Source organism: Filicampus tigris, chromosome 12, assembly GCF_054856515.1.
Source record: "Filicampus tigris isolate MCC_2025a chromosome 12, RoL_Ftig_1.0, whole genome shotgun sequence".
NCBI classification, from domain to species: Eukaryota; Metazoa; Chordata; class Actinopteri; order Syngnathiformes; family Syngnathidae; genus Filicampus; species Filicampus tigris.
The window spans coordinates 2,884,256-2,900,000 of record NC_141228.1 but is presented as its reverse complement, the minus strand read 5'-3'; the positions used below and the strand labels follow the sequence as shown (position 1 = coordinate 2,900,000).

The 15,745-nt window shown below is 42.0% G+C and overlaps 1 protein-coding gene across 6 annotated transcripts in view; it reads left to right on the top strand.

Annotated features, from left to right (window-relative positions):
- Positions 1-15,745, top strand: part of pde4ba (phosphodiesterase 4B, cAMP-specific a) — a 199,516-nt gene that overhangs the window by 179,888 nt on the left and 3,883 nt on the right. For all 6 annotated transcript variants that reach the window (XM_086046216.1, XM_086046215.1, XM_086046214.1 and 3 more), the window contains 7 exons: positions 9,820-9,913; positions 13,028-13,311; positions 13,430-13,594; positions 14,295-14,394; positions 14,501-14,655; positions 15,104-15,226; positions 15,540-15,722. In XM_086046216.1, the coding sequence (XP_085902342.1) occupies positions 9,820-9,913; positions 13,028-13,311; positions 13,430-13,594; positions 14,295-14,394; positions 14,501-14,655; positions 15,104-15,226; positions 15,540-15,722 (1,104 nt within the window). The remainder of the gene's footprint in view (positions 1-9,819; positions 9,914-13,027; positions 13,312-13,429; positions 13,595-14,294; positions 14,395-14,500; positions 14,656-15,103; positions 15,227-15,539; positions 15,723-15,745) is intronic.

Here is a 15,745-nt window from a genome sequence, read left to right as displayed (position 1 = left end):
AATCACATGAACTTTTCTCTATTTGTGTGAACTATAACATGGATTACTCAAAGTGCTGTTTTAACCAGTATATTTATTTTAATACATTTTTTGCATTATTATTTAGTATTATTTTTCACAAGAGCTTTATTTTTGAGAAGTTCAAGACAATACAATAATGCATCTGTTACTGAAAGCATGCTACTGAACATCAATTGATTGGCTAACCTTGTCTTGTTTAGAAAGAAAATATATATGACCAACACAACGCTGCATTTCAAGGGCAAGCAAGGAAAGTCTATCTAATCCAAGCAGTCTATGTAACCATATGATGTATCTGTATGTACAGTATTTATGTATATGCTGCAGCTGCGTATGCTATAAGATAAATATTAGCTGGATATGTGCATTTGTGTGTTGAACTTGTTGGCCCAATGTTGCCATTAAACATACTTAGCCGATTCTGACTTTGGGTCATGAGCCGCATCGCGTCAGTTCTATGGCTAGGCGTCGGCCGAATGAGCCAGCTAGGCCGGCCCGGGCAGGATCACCAAACCCGCGAAGGGCGACTGCTGCCACCACGGTGTCCCAGCAGCCGCTACTGCTGTGGAGATCCGTGGGAAGGGCCGGGCGCACGCCCAGAGTCGCCGCCACCGCACCCCGCGCTTGCCGGCCGGGACGAAGCGAGCGGAGGGGCTTGTTTCAGATGAGTTGACTCGGAGGCTTTGTACATAAAAGGTGCATCATTGCAGCCTATGCTAGTCCCATCCACACTAACAAACGAACAGCACTTTTGAACAAGCACAAGCACTTCCTGTACTACAAAGACCAACATTCCTTGCTGTTGAGCATGCGCAGTGTCTCGATCGCGTCTGTGCGCCGGCTGTATCTTTGCATTTTTCGCCCTCCTCTCCTTCTCCATCCACCTCTCAGCAGTAATGCTAAGTACAGCATCTTATGTTTTTATCCATCCATCCATCCATCCATTATCTATACCGCTTATCCTCACAAGGGTCGCGGGCGTGTTGGAGCCTATCCCAGCTGTCTTCGGGCAGTAGGCGGGGGACACCCTGAATTGGTTGCCAGCCAATCGCAGGGCACACAGAGACAAACATTCGCACTCACAATCACACCTAGGGGCAATTTAGACAGTCCAATCAACTTACCATGCATGTTTTTGGAATGTGGGAGGAAACTGGAGTACCCGCAAAAAACCCACGCAGGCACGGGGAGAACATGCAAACTCCACACAGGGAGGGTAATGGATTGTTAAAAACATATTGATAAAAAAAAAAAAAAAAGAACTATGAACTAGTTTGTTTTTGGTTAGCGTTGAACATAGAACTGAGATAGTTAATTTTAGAATTTGTAAACTGAACTATAAAACTTGTTCATGTAGAAAATAAACTTTTCCAACACTGGCTGCGCGAATACTAAGGTCATGCTACAGTATAGAGTTGAGGTTGATATTTTTCTGGGAATCCCATAAACTGCGGGATTCCCACGGGATGGGAGTCAACTTTAACTTTAATCACGGTATTGGGACGGTACAAGATTAAAAATTCACAGAGCAGACGGGAGCGGTATTATCCAGTAGAGAAAAAAAAAAACTTGGGACAGATGTGCAGCCATTTTTAATGTAACTGACCTCCAAAATGGGAGCGGTACGGGAGTGGGAGTCATTCTGAACGGGAGCAGCACGGGAGTTGATTTCACCAGGAGCGGGATGGAATTGATTTTTGGTTTTGTTTTTAAACTATGGTCTGGGCCTGGGACGGGAAGCGATTTTTTTCTGTGGGAGTGGGTTGGGACGAGAATGAAAATCCACTCCCGTGTCACCCTCGAGTCTAGAGCACGGGTGGGCAATTCATTTTGCAAAAACGGGCCACCTGGGGAAACTGGAACGCTTGAGAACCATGCCAACATGCTAACCTCAAGTTTGTCTATGTATTTTTAATGTATTTAAAAAAAGCATTTTGTCTTGTTTCAATAAAATGCTGCGTGTTTAGATATGTTAAGTTGTTATAATTAAGAAATACACATTTGAACAAAATTCGAGCAAAATTATAAGCATCTCATTAAAATTACATCTTTACACAGTTTGTGTACCAACCCCCAAATCCTATTAGCTGTTCCTAGTTAGGACTCCCAGATATATAGATAAGGGTGAAGAATATTATTGTTGACAGTAATGAATAATGATACTGTGATGACTTGCAGTGTATTAATCTTATATGTACAGTATATGAAACTGTAGAATTGAGTATCATCAGATCAGACCAAATCTTTTTGGCCCTCTTCCCTCCACCGTACAGGAAATAAAATCGTTGCTATCATTAAGACGACTGTTGTCATTTTTGCTAGTCGCTAAGTTGGCGACACTGCGGAAACAAGTCATAGCTCTTTCTCTCACGAACAGAGGTAGTGTGAGGGAGGTAGATACAAACAGTGTAGCTCAAGTTAAAAAATAAAAAAAGGATTGGCTGGTAACTTTGGAAAGATCAAAAAGATAAAAGATTAATTTAGAACCTTAGTTACCACAAAAGCTAATAGATATCCCATCAACAATTTTCATGTTCATCTCTTTCTGTGGTCATCTAAACACACAGTCAAAACAGACTACTTGTTAGACTTGTTTCAGTTATCTAATATATTACATCACGATTGTTTAATCGCAAGTTTTAAGATTAACCTAATAAACCATGAATATTTAAACGAGCAAACATTTGTATAAGCCTTTGCAGGCAAATAAACTCACAATAATCTTTCGAACTGTTGAAACGCCTGATGTAACACTGTGTCCTTTTGTATGGTTACAAATATTTTATGTAATATCTACCCTATTGTCTTAATTCTTAACATAGGAAGATAATGTCTTCATAATTCTTCATTACATTTTTCAAAATTGAACACTTTTGCAATCTGACTTGATCCAAATAAAATTCTTTGATGCATGATTCTTGATCAACAGTTAAGTTTCCATAAACAGTGTTCCTGGCATACACAATGTGCAATTGCTGAAAAGGGTTGTTGTTGTTGTTGTTAGATTCCTTATTGCAGTCCCTAATGTTAGCAGCGTTGTTTATCCCATCATGTAACCTCATTTGGTTCAAACAAGCTGATAAGGAGCTTTACATTAAACATGTCTGTTTACGAAAATATGGTAAAGCCTCTGAAACGCAAGCATCTCCTCCCTTCCCTTGTTTCTACTTGAAACTAAAAATTACACAACTTCTACTCCCCTTTCATCTGACCTGGTTTAATTACAACTAGTCAGCTAATACGCCCCTCATGACCTCTCCTTTTTAAGATAAGATAAGATAAGATAAGAAGATAAGAAGGCCTTTATTGATCCCACAGTGGGGAAATTTTCAGTGTTACAGCAGCAAAGATATAGGTCACACAGGGACGGCGGCATAATGTGGCCATTAATGTATAACATTGACGGCAAACATTCAGGATCAAACCTATGTAAATATACGCAGTAACCATGTGTACATACATTACATTTTAGGATGGACAAACTGTAAAGTATGAAATAAGAGAAGAAGGGAGCTAAAATATGAGTGGCTGTTCCTTTACATCCAAGGTGCAGGTGTCTTGATGCAGGGTGGATGTTAGTGCTGACCCCCCTTGGGTAGCTCCTTCTTTGGAGACAATACACAATACGCTATGCTACCAAGAGAAACTGATGATTGTCAGGCTGCCTCGTCTATACTCTCTCCAACTGTGACCTTGTACAGGATAAGCATGACCTCTTACACTGACTGCCTTGAGAAATCCCAATGCAGTGGTGTGTGAACAAGTCAATACATTTGTTGGCTTGCCCCAAATCAGTCCAGAGTCAAGTCGTGAGACAAGTCAACAATGGAGTTGAATGTGGTTTCTGCTTCATTCAGACACATGCAAGGTGACAGAATTTCCGGTATGAGACATTATACTTGGTCAATGAGTTCATCTTGTCTTCTTATTTGTTCAATATTTTATTTTTTTCTTCAGACAGTGAGGTTTTTATTTACGTCTACTAGTTATGACATAAATGACGAAAATGAAAGACGATGACGGAAGTTGACGTCGAAAACTAGTAGACGTAAATAGCAACCTCATTGTCTGAAGAAAAGAAAAAATAATAATTACTGAAGATTATACTGCATCACTTGCTCAGTTGTGTTTGTGTTTAATGCTAGAATCATGTATGGCTGTCACGATTGAATCATTTAAGACTTGGTTATCCTAACGACTCATCCATTGAGTAATCAGACTTTGTTGACTTTTTTTCCCCAGCCATAATATAATGTTAAGTTGTTATTCAAGTTAAGCCCCATCCCACTGAGCGGCGAACAATTCTGAGTGTTTTCGAACGTAGCAACTGTTGCGTTCACGTCAGAGTTCATCAGAGTCGTTCAATGTTGCAAATATTAGCCAAACATTCACCAACTGTTTGAGTGATTTTTCTTTTCTCGCAACAAGAAAAGTACAGACAAACGTCTGGCGACCATTTGGGGAACATTTACAACCTTAAACGAACCCTAACGTGAACGCGCATTTTTCCACCGTCGCCAACTGTCAGAAATTTTCCCCCTCAGTGGGATAGGGGCTTTAGTAGTTAATGGTAACTTGTTTGGGATGTCTTGAGTAAATATAGTCACCACAGACCACGCTGCTTAAGGAAATACACCTCTGGATTCAACCAGAAGAGTCAATAAAAAGACAAGGTTTCTTGCCAGGAGAATGTTCTGTCCAATTCAGCAGCTGAGTTTACTGGCTGCTGGAGGGTTGAACAGCAAGCAGGGCGAACAATAATGCTGAGGCGGGACTACCCTTATGAGGGAGTGTGTTTCGGGCGGGCAGAGGTCTCGTGCACGCACGCACACGCATAAGGACGCGCAGAATGAGGTAAAGCCTAGTCAGACCTCACAGCCCCAAGTGAGTCATTCGAGCTGTAGCGTTTCTCTGAGTCAGAAAGTCGAGGCTAGGTCCTTTTACTCATGCTCTAGTCAGACTGAGACACTTCAACAGGCTGATCTACACTTAACAGCAACAACATGGGAGCCTGCTATATTGACAAGAAAGAGAGGAAATTAGGGAAGCTTAATGGCTGGAGAAAGGTGAGTTCCATGAACAATTTTTGCTTTGTTAAGTTATCTTTTTTGTGTGTGTATTTTACAAATGTGGTTTATGTGGACTTTGAGTGGTCCACTTCTGCTGCTTGCGCATGTTGTGGTTAGGTCTAAGTTTAGTTAGTTTGTGAGAACCTTAAGTATACCCTACAGTCTGGTGGAAATTGGTGTTTTCATAGCTCTGTTGTTCAGACAACATTGACATGTATATTTCATGATAATGAAGTTAACTAATTATTTGGACACTTAGAACAAGCAGCGCTGACATTTAAATATACATCCACCAATGTCGAAAACAGTTCTAGATTTATGTCTGTATTGTGTGTTGATAAATCAGGTAGAAATAATTAACTTTTCACAAATTGTTGTATTCCATTCACTGCTCGATCCCATTTGGTGCTTACAACTCTGGTGTTGTACTTTTTTGGTCTCAACTAAAGTCTCTGTCCAAATAGGTTTTTTCTATAAATAAATGAATTAAATATAACTTGTGAATGTATATAGGTGGGATCAGAGAGTGCAGAGCTCATGCGGACGTGTTTTTCATTTCTATTATTAGGGTTTAACTCTTTAAAATTGTACTACTGTACTGCTTCATATTAGTTGTTATTTAGTCTTTAGAAGAAACTGTCGCATTGACCTGCTGACTGCCCAAATAAATTGTGGGCCACATTGCATCCTAACGGGCCTAACAGGCACAAAGGATAGGAGTTTTCTTTGTCCTGAAAAATTTCAGTTGTCCTCCATTTTTTGTCTGCAGATGTCATAGTTATACTTAAGAAAAAAGGTCCAGCGACACTTGACCACAAATGGCTTCACAAGTTATGTCATTACCAGTCGTAACTGTCTCAACTGATTTTACTGCCTTGCAGCATGTTTGCTTAAGGAGGCGCAAACATCATTAAAAGAGCTGTGTATGCTATGGGCTTTAAGTTAGTTAATCTTAAAACATTTTTTTAACGAAAGTTGAAGTTGAACTTATTAAATATGTATAGCTAAAAAGTGTGCTTAAACTCAGAGAACGAATGGCAGGAGTGAAGTATTATGTCAACATAACTCTCCACTGTAATTTTTATCCAACATTTTACATCACTTTTAAGTGGCTGTGCAGTTTATTGAAGTCTCTAAATTGGGAGATGTGTAAGGATGCAAGGTTAGGAAGGCCAATAATTCCTGTCATGCAGCAGGCTTAACAAAGAGCGCCCACTGGTGGTTGTAAGCCTAGTCTCTAGTTTTCTATGGTCTTGTTTTAAAGAGACGATGGATGGATGGATGGATGGATGGATGGATGGATGGATGGATGGATGGATGGATGGATGGATGGATGGATGGATGGATGGTTGGTTCTATAGATCGATAGACAGAAGAACAGACAGTCAGTGTCCCTTTCAAGGGAGGGAGATTCCACATCTGCCTCTCAGCTACCTGTGCACCTGGCTGGCCTCCACATTGAGCTGTCCAGTGGGATCATATCTGAATGGAGGAGAACAGTGTGTGTGTTTATTTTTTAAGCCTACGCTGCAGAAAATAACCAAAAGGATGGCAGGCATTATGATGGTAAAATAATAATGGTAAAATCACATTAAAAAAAATTCTGTGACATCTTTGTGTCATTTGGCCAATAGGAGTAAACAGACTAATTCACTCCCGCAGGATAAGCAATGAAATCAAATGCATCGTGGAAATATTACAGTCATGCTTAAACATATGGGTGTATGTGTTTAAACATGCATCTGACCTGTCAGCGTGCGTAACTGACTGCAGATAATGACGGCATTGTATATGATAATGACCGCCCCTGTCTGTAGGCACACACTGCAGACAGACATCACCCACAGTTATTTCTGCTTTCTTGATATATTATGCAGTGCACTATTATATAAAGCATAGCTTCCTCTCTTGCACTTTTTCTTTTTTGCATCTCCCAGCTCTTGGTTCTTTCTCTCTGGATTCTTTCCCTCTGTGGGAGGATAATCTGGAATCCTCCCGGGTATGCTTTGATCTCCCCCTCATCTTTATAGTTTGTGTACGCACAAACCCATATATACGTCTGCAGTCAAAAGGGAACTTGTGGGTTCCCTAGGATTGGCACTCTCAAAAATATTAAGCTATGTAGCAGGAGGGTATCCCTGCAAACTTTGCAACCATTGTTGTGACAAAAGCAGCGCCATGCATCCAAATTGGCTCGTGGCCCCGATGTAACCGTATATTCCAGTCAGGTGGCCCGAGCCTTTGTACAATGCAGCAGTGTCCACATGCGGCGAGGACAGCCCATCGATCGTGCCTGTGAGGCAGCGAGACGGAGATTGATGGCTGTGTTGGCAAGTGGCAGCCAGTAGAGAAATCGACATGTAAGTGGCGGATAGTGAGCGAGAGACGGAGTGGCGGGAGGAAGTGCAGGAGTGGTAGGAGGAGCGATTTTCAGTTTGTATGGGTTGGATGTGAGCTGAGGCGATATGTGTGGTGTGTCCTCGTGACAGCTCAGCAGCTATGCCGCATGTCTGCCTGCAAAGGGAAAGGGGAAGCCTATCCTGGCTCCTCCTTTCCTCTCCGCTGAAAGCAGCCGCATACTGGCTGCCTGATGTTGTTGCCATGGTGTTTGGGTGTTCTCGTATTTGGGACGCACGCACACGCACAGCCCAAACAGAAATCAGTAGGTTGATGTCAGCTAAATTGGGAAAGGATGCAATTATCTCCCATCTCCTTCCTCTTTTTGACACACTGAAGCCATCTCCTTGGTACAGGCTGTTAAAAACAACCCTCCACAGCATGTAATATGGGATGCGGTTTATGATGAGTCTTCCCTGTTGGCTGCCGTATATCAGCAGACAACAGAATCTGTACAAGAGAGGGACGGAGGGGAGAAACCGATCAGAGAGATCGTGATGAAGATGCTGCACATTCACGTTCCCTAAAATGTGACCAGCATTCATTGTTTCACTGTGGAGCCTCAGGGACGCTTTCTTCACAATGGCTGACTTCATAACATGTGCATTAATAAAGTCAAGGGATGTTGGTACCTGCAGTGTTTGCAGGTGGAATTTATCTAGGGGAAGAACCCATGCGTACCCAAAGGAGAAGTCTGAATTTAATTGAATGTTTAGGAATGAAGGACTTCATATTCTTTAGGATATACTGTGGCCTCGGTGTAAAAACTGAGACCAAATGGTCCAATGATTGTCAGATTGAACATTTTTTTCTCTCTCCATAAACTGTTGTCAGAATTACAGCAAAAGGTGCCTGACGTGCCAATCTGAAACACATACCAGGAGGGAGCCCACCCCTCGCTCCCTCTTTTCTGCACTGTCAAATCATGTCTTCTGCATGGAATGTGTTGCTGGGGCTGGCAAATTACATCAGGGGGGAAAGGGAGAGAGGAACATGCTGAGACAGACAGACAGAGAGAGAGAGAGAGAGAGAGAGAGAGAGCGAGAGGGTTGTCGGAGGAGGGTTGGAGTGGGGGGACTAGCACTACAGCAGTGTGAGCATCCAACCGAGTCAAACCCAGCAGAGGAACCCCCCCATCTTGTCAGATGAACATCGCAGCCTCCCTCCCTCCTCCATCTCCTCCTCCTGTCTTCATCGCTATCCCCCCGCTCTCTCCTAGCACGCCTCCCGTGCTCATTTCTTCTCCATTATTCATGAGTACACTGTGAGTGCCTCTGCTTACGGCTCACAGCTGCTGCTGCTCCATCCCATGTAGCAGCACCCATTTTCCCCTTGCATCCAGGCCACCTATCCATCCATCCATCCATCCACAGGCATGGAGACTTGGGGCTGGCCTCTTTGTGCATCAAGGAGGGAGTGTGGGCCACCATCAAGCTGCTCTCTAAACTGCTAAGCGGGAACATAAGGAGAAAAGGGATTTTTTTGGAGGGGGTGCTGAGAGAATCCTCTCCTTGATATTTTTTCCTTATTGGATTACAGTTCTGGCTTTGATTAGGAACGAGAAAACGGGATCCAAAATGCCTGAAGCCAATTACTTGCTGTCGGTGTCTTGGGGTTACATTAAGGTGTGTGATTCTTAACTACGTAGCTTTTTGGGGATAGCGCGCTCATTCGCTGTGTTATGTTGTGAAGCATACGTATCTAATTATACGTCTATATTTTGATAGTCTAATCTAGTCGTTTTGGAACTCCGATCCCACTGCAATGATATTCCTTATGTGCCAGAATGATGTTTTGTAGCTTAGGCTCCATCTTGAGCCCTCTGCAGAGCTATGTGTTTGATGTGTGTTGGCGTGCGCTGCGTGTGTGCATGAATGCATCAGTCTGTCAACAGCTGCTACTGCAGTGCCCTGGATCTCAGTGTACTCGCTCGTGCATCCAAAGATTCATTTTTAATATGTGTTCAAAGCAAAACAGCATGAAAATTGATGAAATTGAGTGATTTAAAGTGCAAGTACAGATCTGCTTGATGTTTTGAAATTCTGGCACACAAAAAAGTGACCCATGTAAAACTGGCATCAACAATGTGAGTAAATGTAATCAAACTGTTGCAGAAGATGAATAAAGCGACTTGAAAAGATTATCCTTCGCAATTTAGCTATTTTGACGGAAAGCAGAGGTGGGGTGGTATTCCTCCACTTGTTACACAAATATCTGGTGGAAATAAAACTGCTGTATTTTCCAGAGAAACCATGGAGTCTCAATTTTTTCCAATAGGTTTTCCCTGGAAACTGACACCATTGTTTCTCCCCCTCCCCTTTCTCTCTTGCAGTTTAAGAGAATGTTGAATCGGGAGTTGACACACCTATCTGAGATGAGTCGGTCTGGCAATCAGGTTTCCGAATTCATCTCCAACACTTTCCTAGGTAATTAACTGTATAATACATACATAGACATATACATTCACACTGTACATACCGTACGTGCATTAAAAAAATCACAATCAGAAATTTGGATTTTCATGATCCAAATTTACCAAGACAGAGACAGTTTGCACAAAAAAATGAAGACTAATATTTACTGACACCCAATAAATCATACCACAGTATTTGATGAATGAGGTTCATTATTGTTTATTTTTGCTGTGAAGCTAAGATGTACGATTTGCTATGCATGCTCTTTTGTGGGGGCGCACCATGAAACACTGCGTCACAGAGCTGCATGTCAAGGTTTATTGCACCAGCCTCAAAATGCTCCCATTTTTTTTTTTGAAGTAAAAAAATGTAGATTTTGGAAAAAAAAAGACATTCAGTTTGAAAGGCTAGTTATTATTTTGAATCTGATTCAATGTGGGTTAGACATTCAAGAGAAAATCCACAAATATGTATATTTAAATTTCACAGTCAAATGACATCATAAATTCATTTTAACAGTAGACAATCAACAAATCTTCTCCGAGTAGCTTCAAGTTTGCTCCGAGAAAGGATCAGTGATATCTTGAGGGTGCAGCTTGGTTATAAACATGTGAATTTAGAAGAAAATGTACTGTAATGTAAATGTAATGTAATTACACGCCAGATGGAGGTGGTTGGGACTATTTATAGACACTGTGCTTCCGATCGATCGGCATCCTGATCCGTGTAGTGTAAATGGCATATCCTTACTGCTGGTTCACTGACGGTGGAAGGAGAGTAGAAATAGCGAGGGTGGGAGGGAAGTGATTGCAGTGAAGGAGAAAACAAGAGGTACAGAGGAACCCCCCTTTGCTGGCAGTCACCATACTGGGTGAGTCATCTCAAGCTTTAGTGCATTTTCGTAGCAGGGACGTCTTGAGAATGACAAAAACAGAATGATATGAAAAAGTAAGCGCATCTTCATAGCAGGGTCGCCTTGAGAATGATAGAAAGAGAATGATATGAAAAAGTAACTTCAGTCGCTGGCTAAAAGAAAGAAAAGCTCTTTGAGCGATGTTACTAGAACATACGGCACATCCTTTTTATTAATTATTAAACATGATCATGCTTTAAAAAAAAAAATTCCCCCCCCAAAAAAACAGGAGACCAGCATAATTTTGTTGTGTTTTCGTGCAGGTCTACCAAAAACAAAACAAAACAGCTTTTCGATCAGCTGAACCAAACCGCTCCTCCAACCGAGCTTAAGCTAGTGACACCAGCAAGACCTCAGCTGGTCACCAGCTGTCGCTAGTTCCTGGAAGGACCTCAGCAACATGCTGGTCCTTCTGGGCAGATGTGGCTCAGTTCATAGAGCAGGTTGTCCGGTGACCGAAGGTTCCGCTGTTCGGATCATGGCTGTTTTGTTTTGCTTTTGCTGCTGGTAGCAAGACCAGCATGAAAACGAAACAAAATCATGCTGGTCTATGTTATAAACTACAGTATAAATAAGCTATAAACAATCTTTTAAAAGTCTTTAAAAACATTAACACATGATAAGTAAGACTTTATGAATGTAAATATTGTCAAATCACTACAAAAATGAAAAAATTCTTTAAAGAGGAGGTCAACCCAAAAGCTGCCGCACTAAACACGGCATTCTGATTGATATTGCGTTTTTGGTGGTAGTAAAATCCAGCTGTTTTTGTCCATTTCAGGGGGCAGCCATTTTGCCACTTTCTGTTTTCAATCATGACACAGCTTCATGACTCATATTCCACAAATGCGTATTAATTAGAATGCCACGTTTAGACTAGTGGAGGCGCATAGAACATAGTATTGTAAAGAAAATTTTGGGGTTGTCTTCCGCTTTAAAAAACAATTAACAGAATGACTCTTGTGGTGACATCACACAATCAAACGCAGAACTAACAAAACAGTGATTTTAATCGAGTCACTTAAGAGCAGATGCATGTCATTTATAGACTCGAGCAACTTTGGACAAGACGGGAAATTGGCAAGTTGATTTAAATTTGTATTTGAAATGGAATTAAAAAGTCTTGAATTTAACTTGCTTTAAGATGTATGAACCCTGGTGTAGCTTACGGGAGAGCCTATGGATAGGATTTAAAGGAAAAAATAAGTGCTAACAATTGAGGCTGTTGTGCTGCCTTGTTTCGTAAAAGCCCAACCTTGCGCTAAAGTGTCTTGTGTCCATGTGAACCGACACATCAGTGTGAGTCCACGTATAAAACAGCAGCAGGTGGCTAGCTAGCTAGCAGGTGGACCGATGGCCGTGTTGTCAGGAATGATGGCCCTTAGTACAGAATATAGTAGGGGAGGTTCAACTAATGCCAAAAAGCGAATACTTGGGCTTGGTTTTATTCACGGCCAAAAAATCCAGACAACTGGAAATGGTGAAAAAGTGTTTAATGCTATATCTAAACAATTCACTACGAAATTGTTCTCAGTCCGTGCACATGTATTCAGCTCTTATCTTCAAACATGTTTAATGTAGTTAGAAAAAAATCACTTGATTCACTTTACAGGGCCTTTAAATGTGTTCAACTGTGTGTTCACTGCAGCTTTGCTTGATGAATTTCATTTTATTTGATCAGTGTTTATGCCTTTGGTCAGCATGCAGGAGACAAATGGGAGTTTACAATATTTTCGATTCCTAATTAATTTGTACATGTGTGATTAGTATGGATGAAGTATCGTGACGTGTTGCACCCCAGATATACTCCAGTGATTAATATTAAACCTATTACAGACTTTTTATGACCAACCCGCAATAAAAGCGGTCTGAAGCTAGTCAGGAACTGACCCCCAGCTGATAGACAGACCAATGAAGTGTGATGAGATGAATGAACAGTAGGAGTTGAGGCAGACAGCAGGTGGGCAGCATGGGATAGATTCAGCAAATGAATGCGCAGACAATGAATGAACGGCCTCATGCATGGGGATCGGCTGATAGGTTGCAGGTCTTTCCATAGTGTAGCTTGGTTCTCAGGTAGCAATTCTAAGGAAACAAACGCCTATTATGTAAGCTTCAATAGCCCCTTTATTGACTACTCCTTCATACACACACTAATATTTTTATATCTAATGAGAGCACCATCACCCAGTTTTCCTTTTGACTTTCTGCAGACAAACAAAATGAGGTGGAGATACCATCACCGACAACCAAGACACGGGAGAAGAAGAAGCAGCACAAGCAGCAGCTGATGACTCAGATCAGCGGAGTCAAGAAGATCTCCCATGGATCTTCGCTTTCCAGCAGCAGCATCTCGCGTTTCGGTGTCAAAACGGATAAAGAGGAGTTGCTGTCCAAGGAACTGGAGGACCTTAACAAATGGGGCCTGAATATCTTCACAGTATCCGAGTACTCAAACAGCCGACCTCTTACTTGCATCATGTACGCCATCTTTCAGGTAGGAAGTTTCCACTTTCCACTCTCCATGTGCTTTTTCTTTCCTTGAATGTCCGACGCGCGACGCCGCTCAAGTGAGTCATCTCTAACTACGTGTATCACAATCTTGTGTTTGTCAGGAGCGAGATCTATTAAAAACATTTAAGATCCCGGTGGACACGTTTGTGGCCTACATGATGACGCTGGAGGATCACTACCATTCCGATGCGGCCTACCACAACAGCCTGCATGCAGCTGACGTAGCCCAGTCCACGCACATCCTCCTCTCTACTCCGGCCCTTGATGTAGGTAAAACACAAAAGTCTTGCACAACCAATAGATGAATGGTCTTTTGGGAGTATGGTATGGTTTTAGGTTTCATTTGTTCAGACAAAATTATATTTTTTTCACAGTAAAGAGAAATCATTTACCTTGCTGACAGTTAGGCCTGTTACTCCAGCCTTGCCAGTGCTGTCACCGCTTCCTGGTGTGACGTTTCTAATCGGGTCGGGAAATAATTCAAAATAAAGGGGCACCATCCTTCAATGGTAGCGTTGGAGTGGAGAACAGAGTCGGTGGGGCGGAGAACTTTATTTTGAAGGTTTCCAGACCTGATCAACTGTTTTTAAAAATGTCACACCAGAAAGCGGTGACAGCTCTGACGAACGCTGGCGTGACAGCCGAAATTGTCTGCAAGGTAAGAGATTTTTTTTACTGGGGGAAAAAAGTCTGGACAAAATCATGAAAAGAAAACAAGATGTACGCCATTACGTTCTTATTTGTTGTTGTTTTACTGTCCAAACACCCTGGTGTGTCCTAACGACGCGCAGGGCAAGGGCAAGCCCTCAGAGCAGTCACAGTTTTTTATCTGTCACAGTCAGTAGTTAAATCTCATCCTCTATTTTTTAGGACACAAATAATTTGAGCCCACTTTTGTGTGTTTTCAAATGTTTTGGCTGTGTTGTTTTTTTAAGTTTGTGCTTGGCTTTTTTTTTTTTTCTCCAGGCCGTCTTCACTGACCTTGAAATCCTCGCTGCCATCTTTGCCGCTGCCATCCATGATGTTGACCATCCTGGAGTATCAAACCAATTCCTCATCAATACCAGTACGTCTTGTGAATTGTTATAGAAGGCTTGTTTAAGTAAATGTCTTTGAAAGTTTTGGAGCAGTAGTGGCGAGAGTCACTCATTTTCCTTTTCACCTGTGAGCAGACTCTGAGCTGGCGCTGATGTACAATGATGAGTCTGTGCTGGAGAATCATCACTTGGCTGTGGGATTCAAACTCCTGCAGGAAGACGGTTGTGACATCTTCCAGAACCTCACGAAAAAGCAGCGACAGTCCCTACGCAAGATGGTCATTGACATGGTACGACACCTTGATTTATATTGTATCTTATGTCTACATCAGGGATGGGCAACCTAAATGATGGAGGAGGCAACAATTTTTCATCAGTGCTACTGGGGGCCACATAGGACCGCACACTTCCTAAGCAGATGTACCGCAAAATGCCATTTTAAATATGGACAAAATATGTGCCGGCCCACAAATAGAGAAACAAATCTGAGAATAGCTGAATCTGTGGGTGCTGAATCACGAGTATGCGGGGGACCACTATAGTCCAGGAAAAACCTTTTGAATAGTTTTTTTTAAATTATATCGAGGAATGCCCCCGATATAATTTAAAAAAACTCTGAATGCCAGAATGTGGGCCTGAGCCACATGCGACCCATCAGCTGCCCACCCTTGGCCTACATCCTTTCTGATTATGTCAAAAATTGGCCCGATGCTAAGGAACATTTTTTCTGTGGCCCAGGTTTTAGCTACTGACATGTCCAAACACATGAGTCTGTTGGCCGATCTGAAGACAATGGTGGAGACCAAGAAGGTGACGAGCTCTGGAGTGCTGCTGCTGGATAATTACACTGACAGAATACAGGTAAGGACAGAACATACTGTAAGTCATCCACCTCCCATTTACCAGCTTTGAGCAGCTCCAATAAGTTGCCAGTGCTTGTGGCGGTTACAAATCATCTTACTCTGATAGACTGACTCCGATTAGACTTATGACAATCAAAACTGCATTTTGAGAAGTTGGATTATTTTCTTTCTATTTTTATGGTCAAAATCTAATTTTAAGCTTGAGTGTCGTTTTTATGTTTGGATTTTCAGAAAAATGACACAGAACACCTGTGTAATATATGTACAATATAGTTGCGATTGTAAAATTGAAATGGTTTATTTCTCCCAAGGTGCTGCGAAACATGGTGCACTGCGCTGACCTGAGTAACCCCACAAAGTCCCTTGAGCTGTATCGTCAGTGGACCGATCGGATAATGGAGGAATTCTTCCACCAGGGAGACCGGGAGAGAGAACGAGGGATGGAGATCAGTCCGATGTGCGATAAACATACAGCTTCAGTGGAAAAGAGCCAGGTGGGAAAAACAAAACATGCATT